The 26,345-nt window shown below is 48.9% G+C and overlaps 1 protein-coding gene across 11 annotated transcripts in view; it reads left to right on the top strand.

Moving 5' to 3' along the window:
* Positions 1-26,345, top strand: part of SCMH1 (Scm polycomb group protein homolog 1) — a 71,579-nt gene that overhangs the window by 32,746 nt on the left and 12,488 nt on the right. For 10 of the 11 annotated variants that reach the window (XR_008820738.1, XR_008820739.1, XM_056331585.1 and 7 more), the window contains 5 exons: positions 774-1,017; positions 18,687-18,919; positions 19,479-19,605; positions 20,659-20,859; positions 21,533-21,718. Coding sequence is in view for 9 of the 11 variants with exons in the window: in XM_056331585.1 (XP_056187560.1) it covers positions 774-1,017; positions 18,687-18,919; positions 19,479-19,605; positions 20,659-20,859; positions 21,533-21,718 (991 nt within the window). In the remaining 2 variants the exon portion in view is untranslated. The remainder of the gene's footprint in view (positions 1-773; positions 1,018-18,686; positions 18,920-19,478; positions 19,606-20,658; positions 20,860-21,532; positions 21,719-26,345) is intronic. The other variant, XM_056331591.1, reaches the window with a different exon arrangement.

The raw sequence follows: 26,345 nt of genomic DNA, 5'->3' as shown, positions 1-26,345 counted from the left end.
GAAAGTGTCTTGGGCTTCAGCACTAGGGCTTGAGGGATGTGCTTGGTTTTCACTTGGTCTGCAGGTGCTACTAGAAGTCAGGAATGCAATATGTGAAAGTCAACACCTCTCCAAAACTTTGTACGATACCAGAGCTTGTAAGGAATAGAAATATTGCAGTGAGGCAACACTGCAAGTAGGATTTAGTAGTTTGTACTCTCACAGCCTTAGTGAAGTCAGAGAGAGACAGAAGCCAGTCTGGAGGCGTGAGCTGTGGTGTGGGATGGCTGTTGTGGCTTTAGTGTATCTCAAGTATAAAAGACTAGGAAGAACAAGCCCCACATAAGGCTGGGTGGTGGATCTCTCGCATGTCTAGCAAAGCTGAATGTGGGGGAAGAATGATGGAGAAAGACTGTCATATCTCAGGTTTTCCTGCTCTGAGATAAAAAGGTGAGAGTATCCTACAGAGGCTCTTTTCTTTGGAGCTTTATTTTCTGCCTGTGTGGTGTGACAGTTATGGCAGGGTGCAGCGTTAATGTAGCACTGTCTGGATTGGGTCCAGCAGCCAGGTGGTGGCAGACCATTCAGTAGTGGACTTCGTTGCCTCTTGACTTAAGGGCACATGATTGCGTAGCTAGGCCAGCACGTGCACACCTAACTGGGGTTCAGATCCAGGCCACGGGCTGTCTTCCTTATCTGCTCGTGGAGGTGGGTTTGCTGATGGAGGAGACAGCCCTGGTCTGGGGAGGTGCTAGCATATCCTCTTTCAGCACATTTTCAATTTGTCCTTGTAGGAACCACCATCTCCATCCCAAAACTTCTTCAAGACAGGTATGAAGCTGGAGGCAGTGGACAGGAAGAACCCTCACTTCATCTGCCCGGCCACCATTGGGGAGGTGAGAGGTTCTGAGGTCCTCATAACATTTGATGGCTGGAGAGGTGCCTTCGATTACTGGTGCCGATATGATTCCCGGGACATCTTTCCCGTAGGCTGGTGCTCGCTGACTGGAGATAATCTGCAGCCCCCTGGAACAAAAGGTAAGGCCCATGTTATTGCTTAGCTGTCTTCCTTCTCCGCTCAGCTCTCAAAGAGCAGCAAAACAGGCAGAGGCTAGCAGCAAGGACACCTAGGTGCCCTGTCTGGCTTTCTTACGCTGCTTCATGCATGGTAAAGGTACGGATGGTCATACCTATAAGCAGCGTAACAGCCTGACGTCAAGGTGCTAAGGAACAGTCATCTGTAAAGATGGGCAGGATGATGGCTCTCTGGAGGGATGGTGGTGCTGTACAACACTGATGAGGTCTGCTCCTCTTCAGGTACTTCCTTGGAGTCTTTCCTGTGCCTTTGGAACACACATTCCTGGGGACTTTTTCACAGGGGGACTGGGCTATTTGTGGATAAAATAAGGGAATAATAAAACTATTTAAGTTGCAGAACTGTGCCTGTTTGTACTGACAGTTATCTTGCTCTGTGATCTCTACTGTGAATGTGGAAAAAGCAGGTCTGAATCAGATTGTACTTGCCTTGTTCCTAGAACCGTGATTGCGGGTTGGGAATGGTATTGTGGAACTTCCTGCCTTGCAAAGGTCAGAGCATCGGCTGTTGAGACTTTCAGATGTGTCTCTGGCTTGCTAGCTTTGCAGTTGTGTTTAGGACCAGAGGAGCTGTCTTTGTCCCTGTGCACATCCCTCTGGCATTTGCTGGCTGGTGGTTCCGGCACATGCCTGTCAATGAAATAAGAGGCAGGAGAGCAATCTCTCTACCAGAGCTCAAGCATTACTTTGGAAAGGCATTTCTCTGATGAGAGTGTTCCTCTTGAAAATCCAGGTTCAGTTTGTGCTAACCTGTCAGGCTGGTGCTTTCCTGCTGTCCCTTGATGTGAGCTAGTTCTGTGCTCTGTGCTGCAAGGCTGGTGTCAGGGCAGGTTGCCTTAGATCATCTCACATGGCCTGTATGCAAGCCAGGCTGTGGGCTCCCCTCGAGTGGAGATGATTTCTGTTATGATTGGGAACCAAAAGTCACTCTCACTGTTTATCTTGGATTTCTGCATTTTGCCTTGATGTTCCCAGCACCCTGCAGGCTCTGTAGAGCTGCTGGGGACCTCCCAGCCGGTGGGTGACCTCTTCAGCAGTGCCCTGGAGTCAGGGGCTCTTGCCCAGCATCGCCAAGGTGCTTCTCAGGTACTGCATGAGTGGCTAAAGACATGTTTGTCTTGGGTGGGAGCTTTTCTGGCCTTAAACTGGGGTTGGAAGGTTTCAGGAGCAAGGTGGAAGCTGCCTTTCCAGGAGGAGTGGCAACCTCCATCTGACCCACGGCACCCAATGCAGGCAGTTCTGTTCCTCTCCAGCCTCCCTGTGCCAGGGGCTGAAGTTGTGAGTGAGCAGAGCATACAGAAATAGCACTCCATCATGGGGCTGGAACTGTGGTAACTTGGAGCCATCATGAGAAGCATTTACTTCCCCCCTTGGCAGGCAGCAGCGACAGGCTCTCCCTCTCACATCGGCTCCATCGGCAGTGACTCTGCAGTTCCTGCTCATGTACAAAAACAGTGAACCCCAAAAGTCACATCTCCCCACTCCCCGGCAGGGGCAGCCCTTGCTCTCACGCAGATTTCTGCTCTCTTTGCTGTGTTTTTCAAGTACTGGGGCAAGAGGAGCCATGCAAAAATGCCGTGGAGTCAGGATCAGCCTTGTCTTTGTGGTATTTTACTTTCCTCTCTGTGGCTACCGCCTCCCTTTTCCTGACCCAGACTTTCCAAATTCCATTTTGTGGGATTAAACCAAAAGAAGGGAGCACTGGGAGCTCTCCTCTTCTGTAATTAAATTCTTCCTTTCTTTACTCCTCAGCCCTGCTTTGGAGGAGGGTTGATTTCAGTCCTCCCAGGTCCTGAGAATGCTGCTCTTGGCAGGGTTGGAGGATGCTTCTCGCAGAGGGATGCCCCTTTCCTGCAGCTCCCATAAAGCTTCCCTGTGTGCTAGCCTGGAGCCTGCAAGACCATGCAGTGTTGTTGGGCAGGTTCCCTTTCCTGGTGGGAATTCCCCTTAAATCAGGGAGACCCGGGGAGGGAGACAGGAGGTCGATGCTAACTGGTTATACCTGGCTCTGCTCACACACTGGACTGACCATCTTGCCCTGAGCTGATGGGTACCGGGAGGGTGAGGTGCTCGAGGGAGCGGTGAAGTCCTGTGAAGAGTTAATTCCATCGAAACTGATGAAAAGAGGCCTCATGAAATGAGCTCATGTTCAAGGGAAGCAGAACTTCAAAGAGGCTAGGCATGTTTATTTAATGCTGGTAACTTAATTCAGCTCTAATCTGTCCCTTCTGCTGGTTGCCAGCAGAGGTGGAGGAGTGTGGGGCTTCTCCTGGGCACATCCCCCCTCTGGCTCCGGGGCCTCTGCTCCCACCAGTGTTTGCTTAGCTGGGGCGACTGGGTAGGGTGCTGGTGGAGCTGGGGCCCAGCCAGCCACGCTGAGGGGAGCTTTCATCAGGGCATGTGTGTGCGAAGGGAGGAAAGGGAGGTCAAACGGTGGGAGGAACAGCTCTCTGCGTGCCAGGCTGATAATTACATCACTGTCAGGACGAGCTGTCTGTGCGGTGGCCTGCTGGGAGAGCTGTGCCACGGCCGGCAGCCAGATGGCTGTGGGCTCCCAGGCATCTCCTGGAGCTCCTCTCTTGATGCAGTCTACCTTGGAGCTGGGAGGTTCAAATAAACACGCACTGCAGGGAAAAACTTAGCTCCAGGGGTACCTACACGTGCAGCCGGTCCTCATCCCCTTTCTGCTCTGTGTCTGTCTGTGGGCTGGGGTTGGAAGGTGGCTTTGCTGGGCTTACAAAGCAACAAAACGTGGCAGAGCTCGTCCTGTGCATCCTCAGCTCCTCCACACCAGCGTGGCAGCAGTCAGGGAAGGCAGGTCCCTGTGACCATCCCAAAAGGGAGGGGGTTTTCTGTGGGTGTGCAGCAAGGTTCCTCTGGCTTCCCACCCATGCCAGTGGGATGCTCCTAGAGTTGTCTCTTGCCCAGGAACCCCACTCCATGCCTCACATGTAGTGTACAGCATCTCATATGTCTTGTCATGCCTCTTACGCACGTGGTCTTTTACCCTTAAACACATCTCCAGGGCTTTTAGGATATAAGGTGAGGTGGACTTTCCGTTAAACTAAGCGCTGTATGGCAGCTTTGGGCTCTGCTGGAAGGGCAGGCTGTGTTAATAGTAGTTTCTGCAGTTACTTTGTACAGAGGACCTCGTGATTGTGGGTTCACTTCAGAGTTTTAGAAATTAGCTTCTTTTTTTATTATTTCCAGAAGAGCTGTTTGCACATCCATTTTTACCAAGTCAAGCAGTCATCCTAGAGAAAAATGGTTTGAAAAATATTTATCTGTCACAGCACATACGCATAAACCAGCTGAGTTAAGGTTGCATGGGGCATCAAACCCAAACTTACTGCAAAAGTTTTGGACTTTCCTGTTGCATGGTGGAGTCAGAATTACGGCAAAACAGAGGAGAATGATGTTTCCCCGTCTTTAGATACTGCAGCAGACAAAAGTGAGACCAAAATATCCTGCATGCGCATCACTAACGACATGGATTTTTTTCAGCAGTAGACCCTAAAGGTGTGTTGGGTAGGGGTTAGCCTCATCTGCCAGGTCTCTGTGCTTTTCCATGTGAGTTATGTAGTGGTGAGCCGATGCTGTAGTAGATACAGTGCACATCCTCCGCTCCCACCAGTGTTTGCTTAGCTGGGGCGACTGGGTAGGGTGCTGGTGGAGCTGGGGCCCAGCCAGCCACGCTGAGGGGAGCTTTCATCAGGGCATGTGTGTGCGAAGGGAGGAAAGGGAGGTCAAACGGTGAGGAGGAACAGCTCTCTGCGTGCCAGGCTGATAATTACATCACTGTCAGGACGAGCTAGCTTGTCAGGAGGAGGTAGCTGATACTTCTCAAGCAGAAAGCTTCAAGGTTTGTTCAGTATTAAGTTGTGATGCACATAAGGAGTGTACGAATCTGTGCACTGTAGCAATGTTAGGTAGAAATGTAAACTGGGAGGAAAGCGGAGATTGAAGGAGTAAAATATGTAGGTTAGCTGTTATAGGTTAAGCTTCTGTAGGTAGCTGAGCTCCCCACAGCTGCCCACTCACCCCAGCAGTGGGATGGGGGAGACAATCAGAAGGGTGAAGGTGCAAAAACTCATGGGTTTCGATGCAGACAGCTTAACAGGTAAAGCAAAAGCTGCACACGCAAGGCAAAGCCGGGCGTTCATTCACCGCTCCCCATCGGCAGGTAGGCGCTCAGCCACCCCCGGGAAAGCATGGCTCCATCATGTGTAACGGTGACTTGGGAAGACAAACACCATCACTCTGCTCGTTCCCCCTTCCTCCTTCTTCCCCCAGCTTTTCTTGCTGAGCACGGCATCATATGGTCTGGCATATCCCTTGGGGCACTCTGCTCCAGCTGTCCCAGCTGTGCCCCCTCCCAGCTCCTTGTGTCCCCCAGCCTACATGCTGGCAAGGTGGCATGAGAAACAGAGAAGACCTTGACACTGCAAGGCTAGCTCAGCAATAGCTAAAACATGGGTGTGTTACCAGTGCTGTTTTGTTCACAAATCCAAAACACAGCACCATGCAAGCTATTATTAAAGAAAGTAAACTCTAACCCAGCCAAAACCAGTACAGTACCTTCGAAAAACTTTTTGCATGCATTTTACTCCTTGGGGAGTGTGTAAGCAACTCAAGCTTTCATGGATCTTAAGCAGGGTAGTAACAATCCTGCTCTCAGGTTGCTGACTTAAGTGGAGCGTTGATTTGGAAAGCTGCTTTGGAGAGTCTCTCTCCATTATAAGAGTACAGAAAATCAATATTTAGGATCGACCTAAAAAATGAGGATTGTTGCTTAGTTACTTTAAATCATGTCTGGGGAGAGAGAGAGATACACACACAAATGGAGGTGCTGCTGCAAAGGTTCAGGGCAAAACAGATTGAAGAGGGAAATAAGAGACTGTGATAAAAATCACTGAGAAGAAAGAAGGAAGAGATAAGAGGCTGGTTAATGATTATCATTTCTGGGGCCACCTGCCCTCAGCAGGGAGGTGGGATGAGGGAAATCTCCCATCAGCCAGGAGATGGTTTTATAGCAACAGATGTGTCTGCTTCTGTTCTCCATGGGAAATTTGGGGTTTGCAACCAAGCAAAGACAAGAGGAAAGTTCAGTTCTTTGCAGTTAAGGAAACACACATTGGAAGAGGATCCATGAGAAGTTATTTTCCTTCCTGAAGTGGTCTGTGTGATGGAGAGCTGTGAGCCCCCAGAGAAAGAGAAACCAAACTGAGGTCTTCTCAGGTACCTCTGTGAAGTGGCTTCCAGCTCTGAGCTCTTCACCTGAGGAGGTGAGGCCATGAAGCATCTCCCTACACCAGGACACAGGCTGGGACAAAGGGACTGAGCAGATGGAATCAGGGCCTTCTGCCTATACATGCTGATTGTGGGTGCAGGAATCTGAGATTTTCTGCAAGATCTGGGTCTTTGCACAAGAAAGCTTGTAGAACTCTTTGATTTAAACATGAACTTTAAATTTCAGAGAAATGCATGCATTTTTCTGGGGTTTATGCTACAGTGTCAGGAGCTTTAGCTGTGGTTTGCCTCAGGAAGTGTGTGACATTTACAGGACTTCCCAGGAGCCCTTAGAGCTGGGCGCCGTGGCTGTGTGCATGGTCCCAACTGTACTGCTGCTGGAAGGTGCTGTGGCAGGGACAGTCTTCCCTGGCCTCTTGAAAAGCAGCTCGTTCTCCAGGTCCGGAGAAATCCACTTTTAATCTGTACCTGCACAAGGACCTTCCCCACACATGCATGCATAAACACACCTTTTCCATTGTAACAGCGTCCCCGACATCTGCTCCACCATGTTTCATACATCACTGCTGGAGGGCAGGAAAATACTGTAACCTTAAAAACAAGGGTGCAGGAACGCATGCAGCCTGCAGCAGCCTGCCCACAGTCGCAAGTATAGCCGTCAAAGTCTGTAACTTGTAAGGTCCTTGCACCATGCCTCCATTTGGGCTATGCCTCCCGCTGCTGCCAAGTTCCTCTGGAGTTCCATGCTGGGTTCGTTACACCCTTTTCCACCTTTCTGGATGCTCTGTAACAGAGAGAGGAGTGATGCCATGCTGGGTGTGAGAGAGGGGCAGCAGTGAAAGCGTTAAGGCTGGGCGGGCAGAGCTGGAAGCAGCTCCAGCGCTGGAATTTGGAGGAGTGGAGTTGCTGCCTTGGCACCAGCCCAGCTGGCGGGAAGCTTGGCTGGGCAGGGAGAGCTAACACCAAGCACACATGTCCTCCCGGCCGCTGTGGCCACGCTGGTGGCAGCTGCAGTGAGGGCACTGGAGACCCTGGTGCTCGGCACACTTTAACAGCAGGCACTTGCCTTGACTGCCTTCGCTGGGGTCTGCTGGGAGCTGTCAGCACGCTGCTCCCTCTCCCTGGGCTTGGCTGCCTTGAGAGCATTTCGCTCTGCTTGCAAAGCAAGCCTAAGTTGATAGTTTTAGATAGTTACCATGGGGATACGTTGAAGTGGAGCTCACAGCCACTGCTGGACTCGCCATCTGTTGCATGTGTTACACAGCCCACCCATGTTGCCGAAGGGACCGGAGCGTGCCGGCAGGGCCTGGCCCACCTGCGTGGGTGCTGAGCCGGGAGGTAACACAGAGGCACAAAATGCCGACCCTGGATAGAAAGTTCGTGAAGTTCTTCATTCCTCACCACCATTGCTGCCATGTGATTTATTGGTTGACAGCTTGGTGTCTTCAAATTAAGATGATGATCGGATGCTAGATTTTCTGCCCATGGGCAAAGGTAATGTGTATTTTATGACTTTATTTTTGATGTTGCTTGGTTTCTCTTCCTCCTTCGGGGTAAGAGCACAGCAGTGGGTGGAGGAGCCCCACCAGGAGTAGTTGGCAGGGTGCTGCTCAGGTGAGCTCCTCTGCTTTACTGCTTGGGGGAGATGGAAAAGTACTAATTACTGTCAGTTCAGGACTGAGCTGGTATCTGAAGCTCATACATCAAGCTGGGTGATGATCGTTTGTGTGTGGTGGCTGCATTTGGGACCACACAGGTAGAGCTTACGTACTGACAGCGGGAGAAGGTTATACAAAAAAGTTCCACATCTTTCTTATGCACGAGTCTAAGGCACGTGCAGCCGCGGTGCCTGGGTGCCACTGCCTTTGAGACCGCTGTCAGAAGATACAAAAAAATGTCTTGAGCCAGTGGAGCACAGCACCAAGGCACTTAGCAGTAATTCTGGCTCAGCTTGGATGTGTGTCCTGGAATATGCATTGGCTTTGGAGGTCTGGAGGCTTGGAGAAACGCAGCCCAGCACTGCAGGAGGGTGAGGGTGGGCTGTTGTTCCCCCCCACACACACACGGCTTTGGGTGCTGGCAGTGCCTGCAGCTCAGCAAACGGCAAATCTGTGGCTCAGCGGGAATGGTGAATCTGGCGCGCCAGAGACCCGATGTCACTGTGTGATGTCGTGGGGCTGGCAAGAGCCTCTGAGGAGAGGAGCTGGCCTGGGAAAGGCAGTTTCCACTGTCCCCGTGTCTGTCCTTATTATCAGTGTCTAGGCCTTCCTCCCAGTTTGACTCTTCCTCATGTGTTTTATTCTGAAATATTTCATAACTCACAGAGGCTGGGTTGTATTCAGGATGTTTCCTTCCCTTTTCCATGCTACTCCCTGGCGCAAAACAAGGTTTCAGAATCTGAGGATGTTAACGGAGTCTTGGCAGGACGTTCCTACAGGAGCCTCGCTGTTGAAGCCTTCCTCTCTTTGGGTCAGTAGCACTGGGGTTGCTGTGCCATCTCTGCAAGATCTCCCATCAGTAACAACACTTCTGCTGATGGGACGTGGAGCAGGGCTCTGCTTGTGTAGGCTGAAGGTCTGAGCGCTTTTTTTGGAGAGGGGAGGTGAATGCTCTTGAGCCCAACTCTCACAGTGGCTTTGGCAAACAGGTATAGGTTGCCATGATATTCATTTTTATTGAGTCTAGGAACTTTGTACTGAACATACAGCCCTACTTATTACAAAGGTCAGACCTTTTGCGGCTTGTCACAATTCTCCTCTTCATCTTCAGTATTTTTATAAATTCTGAACAGCTTTAAAAAAGAAAAGGTGGAATAAACCGCCTAGAAGTCTCCTTGTTCTTTGCGCACTAATATGTTGAAGGTGTTCTGCTGATATTTAACCAGGAAGCCAAAGCTAAAAAAAGAGCTTCAGAGAAGATCAGAACAAGCAGAAACCCCAGGAACAGTCCTGAATAGCCTGAGTTACAGCAGGAGTACAGAACCATTCTCGACATGGGGTTTTGGAAACCCACTGGTACATGATCAGTCAGTAGATGGACCGTGGTGGTCTCCCATGCCACATATTTTCGCTGAATGTATGTCCCCTGAACACACTGGATATAAACAGCAGTACGGCCATGCCATTGCAAGCTTCTCACAGGCTGTAAATCTTTGAAGAAACTAGTGACCTCTGTCGTGCTGCAGGTGGAGTTCAGGTTGGCTTGGGCACGCTTGCACAAGTTGAAGTCTTACCCCATCTGCAAGTTGATTGCTTCCTAAGCCCTGGCTCTGGGATTTGCCTGAGGGCTGCTATGCGGACCAGATGTGTTGGTCATCCCTGGTGTTTTGGTAGCCCCCTGTGGGTATGTGCTCTGCTGGTGGCCTCTCTTGAAGCAGTAAGCCTGGAAGAGCTGCAATACAATGGTTTTCCTGAGGTGTGGAAATGAATTTGTTTTTTATTATGTTATTGTAAGTTGTCTAAGCACTGGAGAAATAAAAAATGATGCTGGTGCAAAGAGTGCAGCCAAGGCTGCCAGCTTTGTAAAAACAGCTACAAAGATTGCTGGACACTGGCTTATACAGGTGAGAATTTCTTTAAGGGTGATGAGGATACTCTGCATAGAATGAGTAACAGCGCTGTGGCAGTATGGGCTGTAGTTCTGTTGAGGGCTTCCTGTGCAATCCAGATCTGCACGCTAAACCCTTCAAACCAGCCCCACTGCCCAAAGCTGCCATTTTTCTCGATGGTGTAAATGCCGATGCCAAGTCCATTCCCTGGTCTTTCTGCTCCCTTGCTTTGCCTTCTGGGAGCTGGAGTAGGGGACGGCAGGGGAAAGAGGGGCTGAAGAAGCAGGAATGTGCTGCGTCTCCAAGCTCCAGACATAAAGTTGGCAGCGTGAGCCGTTTATGGCTAGTTGTGCAGATGTTCCACAGCAAACGTGCTGAGAGATGAGGGGCTTATGAGCTGTTATCTGGGGAGAAGCTTGCTTGGCTGCTCCAGTGGTGGCAGGCATGATGGCATTTTCCCTTATCCAAACACTAGCCTTTGTAGTATTTTATAAAAAAGATGCAAAACTCAGTTTACACATTCATTTTATAATGCTACCCAGAGGTTACAAAGCAGTTGATTTCTTTCCTGTATGGGGGAGAAATTAAGACCAGGGTTTTGGGACTAAGTAAATCTGTGTGCTCAGCACTAATCTGAGAATGACTTTTGCTGAGGACAACAATTTGGGCATCTTTGCTCTTCACAGTGCTGTCGCTGTCTTTGTCTCTGATCATGAGCCAGTCACTTATCTCTTGTTTATTTTGCCATCAGCAAAACGGGGACTGTGCTGACCCCCAGGGCACTTTGATGAATAAGTCTATTGTGTTATACATCCTTAACACTTGTTGTGCTGGGTCTCAAAACACCTTCCTCCTGCATTGAGGAATGTCTGTGCAAGTATGTTTACACTCTAAAAGGCGTCAATAACTGCTAAGTAATAATAACAGGTACTGTCTCTGAAATGATGCTGCAAACCGGGTAAAAACATTGAAGGGTATTTTACATTGTATGCTAAGCAGAAGAGCCAAAACAGTGGGAAGGAACTCTTAAAAATGCTCTATCTGGTCAAAGAGTTTCCTTAATAGGATCAGTGAAGGGCAGACTCGGGGTGGCTCAGCATGCAGGAGGCTGGCTGAAGATCTCCCTGGAAAGGCTGGAACTCTAGAAATGAGAATCCATGGATCAACTGCAAGTTTTGGGGCTCTGTGCTTGATTTTTAGCCAGTGTAAATGAGGATTTCTCTTCAGCTGGTTTCTACCATGATGTCCGGTGTCCTGATTTCTCATTTTTCCAAAGTGGAATCTTTTTCCCTGGCTTTTTCTGGCCACTGCTGCACTTTGAGCTGTTGTTCTTGTGCAGTGAATGTTACAGCTCAAGTTCTCCCTCCTGGAGGAGCACCTGGCAGCTCAGAGCCCATCATTTTGCATCTGAAGGTAGGACTGGTTTTTCTCCACACTTACTGCTTTGTATTGATCAACATGGTGGTCACCTGCTGTTTTCTGGTCCAGAAACTGAGTCTCCTAGCTTCTCTCTGGAGCTGCTCACAGGCTACCACTGTCCTGTGTGCTCTGGGAAGTGTGAATGAATCCGAAAAAATTTTTACCGCGCTTACCCCCTCACCAGGTAACTCATGAGTATGTTGAGCAGTGCAGATGCCTGTGCAGATCCCAGTGTCCTCCACATAGGTCTCTCTCTTCTGTGAGAATGACTGTTTGCCCCTACCTCTTCTAACCCTTGATTTATCCATATAGAAACCTTTCCTCTTATCCAGTGGCCGTTTAGGTTTTATAAAAGCCTTTGGTGAGGATCTCAGAGACTCTGTGGAAAGGCAGGCAGGCTTTGTTGCATCTGTCCACGTGGTTGCTAACCAGTGCAGACCCTTCCAGGTTCACAAGGCCACATTTCTGTTACAGAAGCTGTATTGACACTGCCCAAGTAGGAAAGGTTCCTCTTGGGAGCCGTGTTTTGTTTCAGAAAATATTTCAGCCAGAGGCAGTTTGTGCTTGGGTAAAATTAACTGCTTGTGTTTAGCAAATGACTGGGTGAATGGGACGGATGGTGATGCACAGAAGGGCAACCTTGGTCTCTTCAGGTTGTGCGTTCTGTTGTTTGATTCATGTAAGCAGATCCTGCATGTCCAGAATAGGGTTTTTCTGGTCTTCAGCTCCATCAGCACCGACTGCAGTCTTCACTTGTTCTTTTTCATGTATCCGTATGTGGTTATAAGTAGAGGCAGGACACTTGGGATGTTTTGCAATATTGTTACTGGTCTGACACTTCAGGCAAGTTACTAAACCTCTGGCTGTCAGCCTGCTGCCCAGCATCTCCGAGGTGTGACACAAGGTGCAGTGAACGCCTGGGGAGGTTTTTAAGATCCCTGGCTGCACTGTCTTTGGAAAATGCTGAGTGTAATTACCAGTGTGGTTTAGGGCACACAGGAGTGCTGCCTTGAGAGCTGTAAATGTAAGACTTGTGCATAAAGCAAGTAACAGTTGCTGCTATCACTGTGACTCCTGAGACTTTTTTTTTCAGTTGTTTTATTTACAAAAAACAAAACAACCATAAAAATGCCACAGCTTATGCCAGTGGGATATACAGTGGCATCTGCAGCGCGCAGAGCTCATCCAGGCGCATGCAAACAATTAAAGTAAGAAAATTGCTGCTCCAGACTGTGCAGATTTTGAAGCATTTAAGAAATGGAACACTCATGATGAATGTTCACAGCCTCCTCAGGTTCAACAAATGTGTAAGGCATTGCTTTAGTTTTAAGTAACCACTTTTCTTCATGTGCTTATCGATGTCCTGCTCAAAAATGGACATTAAAATGCAACCCAATCATCAGGATAAGCAAGATGGAGACAGTTTTAGGGACCGTGGTTTTGCATTTTTCTGTGTGCTGCCGTGTAACCACTGGCCAGTGAGGTCTGGGAAGGGATCAGTGAATAAAGCACCTCATGGCTTTCAGCAAAGGCAGCAGTGAGTTTCAGTAGTTGAAAGCTGAAACTAGACAAATCTTGTGTAAAAAGAAACTGCATCTTTGGGAGTTAACGTAACTAATCATGAAGACATCTGGAACATGCCGAATCATGCAGTGTTTGGATCCTCTTGCTGTATTATTGCATTAGATATATCCACTGATCTCTCAGCCTTAGCTCAAGCAGACATTTTAGGCTGGAGAGCAAGAATTCCTGCAGGAAAAAATTATCAGAATAATTACATTCTGTCTTTTAAATTCCAGGGTTTGGAGGGTTGTTCTTCATTCCTGTCCTTGCAAGGAGCTCGTGTCTCCCGCCCACTGAACTTTTCTGAACTTTACTCCTGTGTTACGATTGTATAGCCTGCTGGGAGCTCAGCACATACGAAGTCTTGAGCCTTCCCAGTGCCTGTATTTATGTCCCAGTTGTGCTCGTGGTGGCCAGTGGTGTCTGCTTTGGGGAGAAGCACAGAGGTTTGAAGCTTTCACATCTTATTCTTGGACAGGCACTGAGCTCTGGCTCCTGTCCAGCTCCAGCCTTCAGGATGTCTAGGTTTGAACTGCTGCATCCAGGGAAGGATGCAGCCAGATTCCAACAAGATTTCTGTTCTCTGGTAAATTTGCTTATCTTAAATGTGTGTCTCTAACTCATTTGAGTCCTGCTTCTGACTGTGCAGTGCTGAAGGTGGGACAGGGGACAGCTGGAGCACCAAAGAACTGCTGGACGGGTGGCCTGCAGGGCATTCCTCATAGGTGCTCGGAAATGGATGTGAATGGCATGTTCAGTCTTCTCAGAAACCACCTCCTGTGTTCTGGGACACTGTAGTGGTCATTACTGATACCTCTAGAGAAAATGGTTGTGAACTGTGGCTACATCTGGGAGTTTGGTAGCCCTTAGCACATGAAATGGAGATTTTGGGTTTTGTGATCCAGCAGCTGTTAGTAAATGCAGAGTGTTAAATAACTGGTGTATCGGAGAGAAAGGTAGGAAACTGTTCTCCATCTTCAACTCTTCTGCTCCATGTTTTCATACATGTTTTGGCTTTGTTATTCTTATCCCAAGACCATAATTTTGTCGTCTTCAAGCTGTGACATGTCCTGAGATAAGCTGATGAGTGACAAACGCTGCTTTCTAGTGTTGGCTAACACTCAAAAGTGTGGACAGCAACTCTACAGTCTTCTGTAAATAATAGTTGGAGTCACTGTGCGGTGGGCAGCTGCAGGTGCTGCCGTGCTGTGTGTCAATTGGCAAGGGATATTTCGGCATTAGGATATAGGGCCTGAAAGTCTTCAGTTCTTGTCAAGTCTCTGTGTTTCTGCAGGAAGCTTGGAACTCTTGTTTGAACTAATCCTTCAGTGATTAATGGCCCAGTCAGTGGTGCCTGTCTTTTCTTTGGCTCTAAGCTCAGCAGTGTTTGATTCTGCATCTTTAGGGTGATGTTTCTCATTGCAGCCAAACCGACCTGGTGCCAGCCAGCCCAGCAAGGAGCCACCCCATTCTTCCATGTCCACCCTTGTGCCGGATGCCTGTATGACCCAAAACAAGACAGTTCAGCCAGCAGAAACCTTGTTGATTAGTTTCCTGTTCCATTAATGAGCTGAAATGATTAACCATGAGTTCAGATCACAGAATAATTCAGGTCAGACGGGATCTCTGGAGGCTGCATGGCCCAGCACCTTGCCTAAAGCAAGGCCAGCTTTGGGGTCACATCAGATTGCTCAGAGCTCATGTGAGCACCAAAGCTGTGGGGCAGAGGGACGCTCCTTTTCTCAGCAACAGCAAACTGTTGATTTTTTAAGAGGGCCCCTCTTGATTTTCTGAAAATTTGGCTCCTCTCAGTGGCTCACCATGAGGTGAAGACAGTGGTACAAGGAAGAAGAAGGTAGGGATGTCTCTGGCAGATGCTCACTGTTGGGCTGGCACCATCACCAGCGGAATGAAATGCTGTTAATTGTAACTTCTGGCAGTTAAAGGATATGTGGGCGATGGTTTGCAGCTGTGGGGTGAGCCTGCTTGCTGCCACAGCTGTTACCACTGCTGGGGCTCATCGGATGTCAGGCTGGGCACGAGCAGGGCTGAGCAGTCTGCACGGCTGCTTGCTGCAGCAATCCTGTGCATCTTGACCATGTCCTTGTAATGTCAGGGGCTGAAATCCTGAAGGAAAATTAACAGGCACCTGGCAAAAACTTTAGGCTTCTGTAGGAAGCATCGAGTCACTGGAAGTGGTTGTAAATGCCTCAGTGATGAGACAGCAGTGTGGCCAACAGTAACTGTGTTTTTGGGGCCGTGCCATTGCTGCATGGATGCAGCTGGTGGGACAACTCTGCTCTGAAGTGGCTGGTGTCTCCTCATTATGCTGATGGTGTGCAGCTCAGTACATCTGGTCGGGGCAAGAGACATGAATTAACACAGGCTGGTGTTTTCTCAGGTTCTGGTTAAAATCAAACAACAAGCCAGACAAGCCTGCAGGATGGTGTTGGATCGTGGGATTATAAGACCTTGTTTCATTAAATTGCTCCAGGTCAGAAAAATGTCTGTGCGTTGTATTAGTCTCATGGAAGCAGCCACAGGAAAAAATATTAGTGCATATTCAGCAACGTATTCAGCAATACTGTTAGGCACAAAGCAACAATCTAGGTAATTTTCTGTGTATTTATGCCTTGAGCCGGCTGCACTTGTAACTTACCCTGTTTCATTGAACAGTCTTCTGAGCTGTAGCGGCTCCTCCATCCCTGCAGGAGCCACGGCTGTGGCAGGGACGTGCTGCCAGGGGTGGCAGGCACCGTGGAAACTCCTCTGGCTGGGTGAATGAAGTGAGGTTTCCTATCATGTGGTCTGTTCACACCGAGTTATGGGCTTTTATTGCCCTAAAACCAAAACTGATTCCTTAAGCCTGGTAAACTAACATTACCCATAATATCTTCAGGGCTGAGATGGACAACAGATCTTTCTAGCATTTATTGCACCAAAAGATGAAATAATTTGTTATTATAAAATTATACAGTGAAAGCTTGCACAGCAGGAGTTCACCTGACATCAGTCTCCTTTTCCCTGCCACTGGATTTTCTCTGAGACGTCATTCCAGCCTGGGAGCCAAGGGTGCAGTTCAGCTGCCCACTGCATCCCAGCTTCCCAAATGCACCATTTCTGTGGGTTTTCAACTAGTAAAACTGAGATCTTGTGTTTGCTTCACAGCATGTCTGTAGAACCCTCAGTTTCTCTTCCAGGTTCAAGAAACCTCGTTGCGGCACAGCTTTGTTTAGGCACTTAGCATTGGTGCAGATTGCGAATGAAATGCCCCCTCACTGGTTTACACATCTCTCTGATGTTTAAGAGTTTCTTTGAAGTACAGAGCATTTTACCTCTGTTTATCCTTGTTCTATCAACTTGCAGGATGCTAGTAAATCCTTTAATACAAATATTTCTCCGCTGAGATGAGCCATGCACACGAAAAGCTGGAGGCACAGTGATTCAGCGATCAGTGCCTGTCCTGTCTGTGCCATTCCTCTCTGCTAGTGCAGCTTGGTGCCAGATGTCACCTGTAGCAGGTGATACTGTCCTGGAAAACCATCAACTGTAAGAAGCACATGAGCTACTTTATTCCTTTTCTTGCCAGCAAAGTAGTCTTGCTGCTAATATATTAATATCTGAAGGAATAGTAAAACATTGTTTCTACCACAATTCTCTGTATCTGCTTGACGCAATAAAAGACATTACTTGGAAAGTTAGGTGAATGACTGTGTACTTCTCCCCAGTATCCAATAAGAACACTGATGCACAAAAGCAAGGAAATAACGTTAAAACTAAACAAAAAAATTGAGGGCACCAGAAATCTTACCCTGCCCACGTGACAGGCAGAATGGGGCTGGTTCCTTGATGCACCATGCACCATTATTTGCGTCTGTGCAAAATGAGGTTAGGGTGGGTGTAAACTGCTTGAAGATGACTGTGGGACATTCCGCACCTCACTTTTTGTGCAGGCTGCTTGTAGCAACACCCAGGAGCTCAGTGCAGTAGGGCAGGGACAGCAGAGTTCATCATCTCACAGCAGCCAGGGGAAGCAAAGTGTATGCAAGGTTTACTTTGCCTGTGGCAGCAGTCATCACTGGCAGCAGCAGGAGTGCTGCCCGGTGTTCCTGGCCTTCCTCTGCAGTTCCTGCTGACCTCTGTGTCCTAAAGGAGCCCCAGGCAAGCGGCCTCCACTGCAACACTGAGCTGGCAGCTGGGGGTCAGCTCTGTCTGCCCTCCTGCCCCTGCATGGCTGGCTGTGGTGTGCCAACGAGACAGAAATACCCGTGTGGCTGGAGGTTGGGTGTCCCAACAGCTGCTTGGACCTGGAGGAGTGCCTGGCTGCTGTGTCCGCCTGTGTGAAGCCATCTGGTCCTGCTGTGAGATAACGCCAGCCCTGGTTCTGAACTGCCTGAATGAACTATTTGCTCAGGTTTTCTGGGGCCTGGCAGCCAGGTTCATGCCCAGTCTCCCCATGAAGAGCACAGGGTATCCCAGAGTCAAAGCTGGTGAGTGGAGTCAGACCAAAAGAGCAGAGCAGGATCCTCCACCTTCAGTGGCTCATTCACGTAAGGCCAAAATAAGCTGCCACTGATCCCCGTACCAGGCAGTATGCAGTAGCAGTGAAGAAGTGAGCAGAGCCGTCAGCTCGCTGCCCCATCCCTGGAGTATCTGCTGTCTCAGGGCTTGCTGCTGTCACCTCGCAGTCCACTGAACTTCTCCACACCGCTGGGAAGTTTGACCCAGCTCAGTTGCTATTTCTGAGCTGTTGGTAGGAAATGGTGTCTTTGTGCCAAGAGAATGAGTCCTTCCTCACAGTAACTGCTCATAAAACCCTCGTTAGAAAAAACTTAAGAATCTCTTCATATACCCACAGTTGTGCCACTGTTAGGGCTGCATGCCCTCTCTTTCCTTGGCCAAGATTCTCTCCTTAACTATAAAGTCTCTCACTTTAAAAGTGAGAGGGGTTTCAAATTCAGAGTCCCCATGTTGAATACACTGTGAGGTTTCCAGGTCTGAGAAACAAGACATCCTAAAGGTCACTGTGCATTTTTAAAAATCTGGGAGGGTTTTGTTTTGTTTCTTTTCAGCAGAAGTTTAAATCTAAAGGAAAGATTGGTCTGCTGAACTGGGCCAGCTTATCTCTAGCCTTTAGCGGACTTAGGAACGATCAATGGCCAAATTCAGGGTATTTGTGGGCAAATACACCAGAAACCTGGTTTTGTCATAGAAAGTGTGAGAAGATAAGAAGGAACAGATTATGTGCTGGCATTTCATGTACATCTGGCATTGTGTGTGAGGAGCAGGTCAGCTGATCCAACTAAGATAAGCTATTACTCATGGCCAGGAGCAATGGTCTTTGCAGGCATCCAGGATGGAGCTGGTACCTTCCCCTGCAGTTCACTGGTAATTCAGGGACAGGGCAAATCTGACTTCGGCCTTGAGAGAGGGGATTTCCAGCACAGCACTGGCTCTGTGACTGTCAGGCAGGTCTTGACTGATCCTTCTGTAGGAATGCTTTCAGTGAATTTTACGTGATCACTGGCAGGTCACCACTCGCAGAAGAAAGAAGTGTAGGTGCCATTTATTTTCAGGAAGGAAGGTATGGCTGAAAGCGTGATCCTTCTGGAGTTCAGCCCATCCAGGCTAAGCCACAGTGTCCCACAGCTCGAGTGCTGAAGCAAGGATCAGTGCATTTGGTTTTTATTCTGGCCTGGAGAGCAGTAGCCTCCATTCAGGGGGCTGTGAATACTCCAGGTTTTTCCATGTGACACTGTATAAAGATGGAGGCTGCTCTTGTTTTGATTCTCGCCTGATTTAATTATATTTGCTTTTTCTCTTTTTATTTCAGTTGTGATTCCAAAGAGCCCTTTACCTGCCTCCGAAGTAAACTCGGAGAAACCTAGCATGCACAGTAGCACAAAGACTGTTTTGGGTCATCAACAAGGGCAAAGGCGTCGCAAAACAGGGAAGAAGCGTGGTCGAACGACCAAAGCGCTAATCCATCACCCCATGCCTACACCCTCCAAGTCAGTGGAGCCTTTGAAATTCCCCAGAAAGAGAGGCCCCAAGCCTGGCAGTAAGGTAAAAGCTGATGCTGATGCAGGCGGGTGAAAAGCAGGTGCTGCAAGGTCTGCCATGGGATGGTGCATGCGTGTGTTTGTGCACGTTTGTCTCAGCCTCTGGCTGTATGACTGCAGCAAGTAGGAGACCAAAGGGGTTTGTGGGCTGGGAATGTCCCTCAGAGTCCAGCCCCAGAGCTGTAGAGAATGTCTGTGTCCTAAAGATCATTTCCATCAAGAAACTGTGTCTTTGGAGCTGCATTAGCTGTGAAGTAGCATGGCAGATGCTGTGATTATGACAGGATGGCCAAATGGTGGAATAAGCTCTTCCATCCATCGTGTGTAGCTAGTCTAAGTCAAGCAGAGGTGGCAGATCTCAGGCTTGTTATTTTTTCAGGATTGTGGTTTATAAAATACACACTTATCGATTACTAGGTTCTTGAGACTCCCCATCATCACCATCAGAAGTGTGTCATGTTCCACAGTGCCTTGTCTGTTGGATGCAGAGGAGAGAGTGTAGTGATCGTGGGTGGTAAAGGAGAGCAGGGGTAAAAGGAGAAATATCTCCTCTTTTTCTGCAGAGGAAACCTAGGACATTGCTGAACCCAGCACCCACCTCTCCAACAACCAGTACCCCAGAACCAGACACAAGCACTGTGCCCCAGGACGCTGCTACAATCCCCAGCTCTGCCATGCAGGCTCCCACAGGTAAGGGTCTCGAACCGCATTCTTGACAAGATTGCACAGTTAGGAGCAGCATCAGTCAGAAAACGGCATGCTGAGATACTTCCATTTCTTCCTAAAACTGTAAACCAGCAAATGTTACAATTCCAGAAAGGCTGGCCTAAGAGAGAGTGTGTCAGGAGGAAAAGAGAGGCACATGAGTTCAGATCAGCTGTTTGTTTATCTCTCTCTGTTTCGGAAATAATGAAGTCATAGGAAGATTGCAGGTCCATCTGTTCAGTGCAAGGACCCCTTTCCCTGAGTTACCACATGCATGCTAGTGACTTCACAGCTCTCAAAAGGCACTTCTCGTGGCCCATTGTGCCCAGGCAGTACAGTGTGCAGCACTGTTCGTGAGTCCAGAGCATGAGCTCTCCCAGACCGTGCCCAGCACAGCTGCTGAAGCTACAGCGAGATGCAGAACAATTGCTGAATGACAGTGACAGGGATCTGTTCAGCTTCAGCCAGGATATTGAGGCAAACAGGGACAAAAGGGAGCACAGGAGGGGTGGCAGTGCGGAGTGTATGCTCTGCTACAGCTGTAAGATGTAGCTGAAGATGATTCTGGACAGGAAAGTCTAATGTAAAGCTGCTTTTTATATGTTCAGTCAAACGCTGCATAAGGGCTGAGCCCTGTTTCCCCAGAACATAGCTGGCCAGTTTTCAGAGGAACCTAAAGAACCAAGTTTCCCTAAAAAGTGGGGGCTGCATTCCTTCATCTCCTTTGACCATGGCAGCCACCTTACCTGGCTGGCATGGGAGCCACTTTGCAGCCTGCCTTTGGGAGCCCGACTACAGGGGAAAGTGTAGGAGAAACAGCGGCATCTTGGAAGGTGGATGTGAGGCAGGAAGATTCAGAGGTGATTCCCCTTTATAAGCGGCTTTGCTGTTAGGGTACAGACAGGCAGTTGTGGTGGATTCCCCTTTGTGAGTGATTTGAGAGTCTTAAAATCTCAGCATCTCTCAAATTGGTTTTTTGGCATCTGTTTCTTGCTTTCTTGAGTGGGTTAATGGCAAACACATTTCTCATCTTGGCAGTTTGCATTTACTTGAACAAGAATGGCAGCACTGGGCCCCACCTAGACAAGAAGAAAGTTCAGCAGCTGCCGGACCATTTTGGACCAGCTCGAGCTTCTGTTGTCCTGCAGCAAGCAGTACAGGCCTGCATTGATTGCGCTTATCATCAGAAAACAGTCTTCTCCTTCTTAAAACAAGGCCACGGGGGAGAGGTCATCTCAGGTGAGAACTGGCCCACAGCACTTAGCCTCCAGAGATGCCATTGCAAGAACTCGCTCATTGGAAGATGTCTCTCCTGAAGCTTGGTGCAGTCATGGGCTAGGGACAGACAGATTTCTGTCTTCTCTTTCTCACCAAACATCTGTGTCAGTGAAGCAGTAGCTAGTGGCTGACTGGGAGCAGAGCAGTTAGCGTGGCCGCCAGGCACAGCTGCTGGAGAAGGCAGTCCATGGCCCTGCTGCCGGCCTGGGCAGCGCTGTGCTTCGCCCATCACCCCGCAGCACTGCCCGAGCCCCCAGAAGGAGGCGGAACGGGTGGGATTTTCAGAACTCCTGACGGAAATACAAGAAATACCCTGGCTTTTAATTTTGCTTTTAAGCCCGTGTTTACCTGGCCGCTGAGAGTGCGGGCCCCTCCTCAACTGCCTTTCCATTCCCTCGAAGGCAGCTCCGCGGGCCCTGCAGCCCCGGCCGGGTGCTGGGTGCAGCAGGCTGGTTTTAGCCTGTCCCAGGGAAGCGAGCTCGCCAGCGCGCAGCCAGCGGAAGGCAGTGGCTTTTGTTTGCTCTAGTCTAGACCAGCGATGCTGAGATACAGAAGCTGGCTGTGCAGCCCTGGGCGTAGTCTCCTGCCTTTGCTGGGGGTTTACGTGTTGGGCTCTGTTTGTTTCTGTCTCCAGCTGTGTTTGATCGGGAACAGCACACTCTGAACCTGCCAGCAGTAAACAGTATCACCTACGTCCTCCGCTTCCTGGAGAAGCTCTGCCACAATCTTCGCAGTGACAACCTCTTTGGGAACCAGCCTTTCACTCAGAGCAGCCACATGCAGCGGTCACACGAGTACGACCACGACAGGTATCTACCAGGTAGGAGCTGGGGCGGGGGTGGCGTTGTAGGGACCCCAGGTGCTCTTAACCCAGATTTTATCTTTATCTCAGGAGGCAGGCGTGTGTTTCAGAGCCCTCTCTGCAGGGTTCATTGCATCACACCTAGTGTCGTGCACGTGTCCGCAGGGCTCTTTTGGCACAGGATTCAAGTTGCAGTATTTTCTGCCTGTCAGTCTGATTTCCATCTCTGCCTGTAGGTTTCCACTCATCCGTGCTTGTCTCCTTGTCTTCCCTCCTCTCCTTGTCCCTCCCTGCTCCCCGCCCCCCCCCCCCCCCCCCCCCCCCCTCCCCGCCCCGGTCCTTCCTGCTTCCTGTAATCTGATTATGGTGACTTCATCCAGTTAGGAATTAAGGTGAAAGACTGCATGAGAAATAGAAGAGTGATAACATGCAGCAAGTAAACTGTAATTAGAAATGGAATGAAAGGCTAGCAGGGCAGTTTCCACACTGGCCATGGATCTGCTGCCAGCAGACGGCACATCCAGCCCTCAGTGAAAGCGTAGCCTGTTCAGGGATGATGCACGCTGCAGTGATCTGAGGCATAGGTGGCTTTGTTTTTCTTGGCACGGCTGACACTCCACTGCATTGAAGCAACACACCCCTGGCAAGATAGTTCATGCCACAATGCAAATCGTCAGGCTGCAAAATTGCTCTTAAGTGAAAGTGGTGGAAAATAAGAAGACCTGTAGCTTTCCCTGCAGTGCTGTGTAGTGGCAGCAACCCCTGGGGTGATAGCTGCCTGCCTGGGCTGGTTGTGGGGCTCTGGAAGCACTACTGCCAGTCATGGAGAGCATGAAACGTACCTGCATCTCTTTAGGTAGTTAGCAGGTGTCTTGTGCTGATCTCTCCTGTCTTGCTTCCTCCACTGCCTTCCTGCCCCCAAGACAGCAGATAGCTGTCATGCTGTTTGAGGTCTTTCCAGACTTAGTCCTTTGGATAATTGTGGCTCTGATGAGAAAAGCAAGAATTTCTGATGTAAAAGGATAAGCACTTAGGAAGAATTGTCTAAGGAAAAGGTGCTAAGCGTGAAGCTTAGGGGCAACGGCCTAATGCCACGGTGCTTCGTTGCATCTTGGATAGCACTCGTACTCAGGGGAGGGGATTAGCAAGAGTCTAAAGCGCATGAGGATCTCGGAGTGACTGTCCTCTGCTTCCTCCCTGGCTGCTCAGCTGCCTGCAGGCTGGGGCTGTGCAGAGCCATGCTGGAGCCAGCAATGCCAGGGAGCCGTGCTGTGCTGTAAGAAGAGGAGCTGTAGGAAGTGGGTTGGCTGCTGTGGCAAGTCCAGGAGCAGCATGTCTAGTTACTGGGACTAGAGGCTACCGCTCTAGGGAACCTTGCGTTAGAAGAAATACCCATTTTTCAGTGTGGAAGTACCCTCTTGTCATGAGATAGAGCAAAGCCAGGATGGAAGAAAGAGGACTCGGGGTCTGGGCATGGCAGCAGGCTTGGATGGAGAGGGTCCTGTAACTCTCACACGTGGTTTCTAACCACCATAAGATGTCAGCAATGTGGGTCTAGGAGCTGAGCTGTCTGGCAGGGTGGAAAAGTGTAAAAACCGAAGTCAGAATTCAGGGAAACTCAAGCAGAGCACCAGATAAATGACACAATGCTGAGACCTACCCATCCTGAAGTCTTCTTTTGTTTTTAGTGTTTGCAGGGATTAAGGAAAGATTCAGCACAATCCAGAGAAGTGGTAACACCTAGTCCTGTAGCTCGTAACTGATGTCTCAGGGATTGTTGGGCATCTGGTCATCTAACACCTTTCTCAAGCACCTGAAAGAAGATTGTAAACATTGTTATCTACACATTCCAGTGGCTTCTGGTGAGAGCAAAAAAAACAGTACTGGCATTTTGAGAGGTTAGGGATGGTCATGGAAGAATTAGGATAGAGTTGTACATCAGTTTAAATCACACCAAGTGTCAAGGCTGCCATGGTCTCACCTTCAGCTCTGTGTGTCCTGCCTTGTTTCCTCTGCAGTACAGGTGCTCGTGTGCCTGAGTGGGGCTGGTTCTTCTAGAAAACGATCACTGGTTAGAACTGGGAGCTGGTCTCAGTTCCAGCTTGTGAGAACAAACTCACTTTACAGGAGGACCACTGTTCTCTGTGGAGAATTCATATGTGTGCTTGGGGCAGAAGAAGGAAGGTCTGCAGCAGCCCTTAGGTCAGCCGCACCCTGGCATTCTGTCTCGCTAAGTAAGGCATAATCATGAAAACAAGGGGAAACAGATCAAGTTGTATGTACATCAGGAGACAGCAGTTTTGCAAGAAAACTGGAAGTTTTCTTTCTGTTAATAGGGACAGGGATGGGCTGTGAGGTGTTGTGAACAGGTAGATCTGATCTGGAGCTGTCTGAAAAACAGGACTGGAGGGACCTTCTAGACCACTGAACCTTGGGTCCTGTCACTGCAGGCACCGCAGCATACGGTGTTGCTTTAATTGACTATGGAGCTGGGGATTTTGCTTTTCCGCTGGAGGCTACTGCAAGGTTTTCTGCTGAATTTTTTGAAACCACGTTGTAGTCTCTAGCCCAGATTTATTCTTGGGCAACTTTGTATCTGTGTCTTCTTGTCTTAACATTGTCTTTAGCTTAGTTCTCCTTCTGGAATTAGTTAAGAGGGCAGCTGTATCCTTCAGGGGAGCTCGCCTTTTAGCTGCTCTGGTAAGGAAGGCTCTCAGCAATCCTTACCTAGTGTTGGTTTGAATTAAACTTAATGAGGTGACCGGAGTGTCACCCAGCACTCTGGGGAAGAGCTCGTGGGGGCCTGGTGCAACAACACCGGCACCACCATGTTCACAAGAAATGTCTCTGGAAGCCTCTTTTTGTTACTGCATGCTTGTAGCAGGTAATGATCAGCCTGTACTGGTCACACACCCTGTTCTTCTCATCCATTATTATCAACTGCAAGTTCCCAGCTGATGGGATAACGCTTTAAGTGCATACCTGCGTTTTGCTGCTGGATTTATCTCCTTTCTGGTACTCCATTCTATTTTTTTTTTCCTGCGTAATTTCAAGTGCTACTTTATCTGGCCTGACGTATGGGGAAGACATCAGCAGATTTCATTGGTGAATGTCTAAAATCGGTGCCAAAGTTATTAATAAAAATATTAAATGACACTGGGGTTAAGAATGGTCCTCAAGAAAATTCATTAGCAATTGCTCTTCAGCGTCATGCTCTTGCTTAGTGCTCTGCCAACTGCTTTTCCCCTCAGGTCAGGTGTTCGTGCATATAACAAGGCTTCTGGTAGTCCTCATGTTCTCTGTCTTAGCTGGTGGTTCTCCATATCAAATGCCTTGCTGAATTCCAGGTAAATGAGATTGGCCATTCTTCCTTTGTGCGATAGATCAGTTATTTTCCCATGATAAGGAAATTGTTGGGTTAGCCTCCTCTTGACGAACACCTGTCGCAATATGTGCCGTGTGTAATTGCAGTATTTTCTCTACCCTTTCTTTCAGAACCTCTTACATGCCTTGTGGTACTGTTGAGGTCAGACGTGAGCAATTTGTTGCCAAAATCATTTTTTCACCTTCTTTTTTAAATGTTAACACAGTGTTTCCAGTCATTCTGAGCCGTGTGTCCCTGAATTTTATTAGAACATTTGGTGCAGCAGACCCAGGGTTTAATGTACGCCTTCTTTCTTAAGTTATGGTTTGGCTTCCTCCACACCCTCACATCCTCAGTTTGATACATTCAGTTATTTGACTTCCACTTAGTCAGTGGTGTATATTTTCATTCCTGTCCCATTCCTTTTATCCCTTGAGCCTTGTCCTGGTGTTCAGCGTGGCTGCAGCTGGAAGTGAAGGGTAGGATTTGTTCTGTGGAATGCCTGTGGATGTCACAGAGGCATCGACGATGGCTGAGCTAGTTGTGTAGGCATGCTCTGCAGTCGGGGCAGTCAGCACTTCTCCTGGAGCAGGAGCCTTGACTGGCTTTGAGTTGATGAGATGAGGTGAGCAGCCTGTCGCTGACTGACAGGCGTCCATCCTGACTGCCTCGTGATGGCCAGCAGCACAGACCCAGGCACGGGCAGGTGTGCTTCTCTTCTTCCCCACCAACCTCTCCGGTCAGGTGAGCTGAAATGTCCCTCAAAGCTGTCCCATCATTTGCAGACAAGGACGACCTTTCTTTTTCTTTTTTCTCAGTCTTTACCTTTCTGCACAGTCTCTTCTCGCTCTGTTCCCATGCACTTGTTACTTCTGTAGCTGAAAACACAGTCCTGTCTTTTCCTTTGCACTGCATGAAAAGGCAGAATGAGTTAAACAGTTCATCCCTGTACTTGCCATCCTCTGAGGTATAGGACCCCATGCTGAGCAGGTCCTTTTCATCTCCAGTAAATTATCTGCCTGTTCTCAGCACCCTTCTCAAATGAACATTTATCTACTTAGATTTGGGATCCTTTCCTCCCAGATTATTTCCTCATCAATGATACACACTCTTGATGTTTATGGCCTCTTTTGAACTGAAGGTATTTTCTTTTTTCCTGGTGATCCACACTGTGACTGCTGAGTGCAGCTTTATGTATCACTCCATTTCTTTATTTTCTTAGCATTTGTCCTTTAAAATCAGAGACCCTAGCTACAGAGCTTCTTTGGGTTTATCCTTCCA

Source organism: Falco biarmicus, chromosome 3, assembly GCF_023638135.1.
Source record: "Falco biarmicus isolate bFalBia1 chromosome 3, bFalBia1.pri, whole genome shotgun sequence".
Lineage (NCBI taxonomy): Eukaryota > Metazoa > Chordata > Aves > Falconiformes > Falconidae > Falco > Falco biarmicus.
Note: the sequence above shows the minus strand (reverse complement) of the source record. Positions and strands in the feature narration are given on the sequence as shown.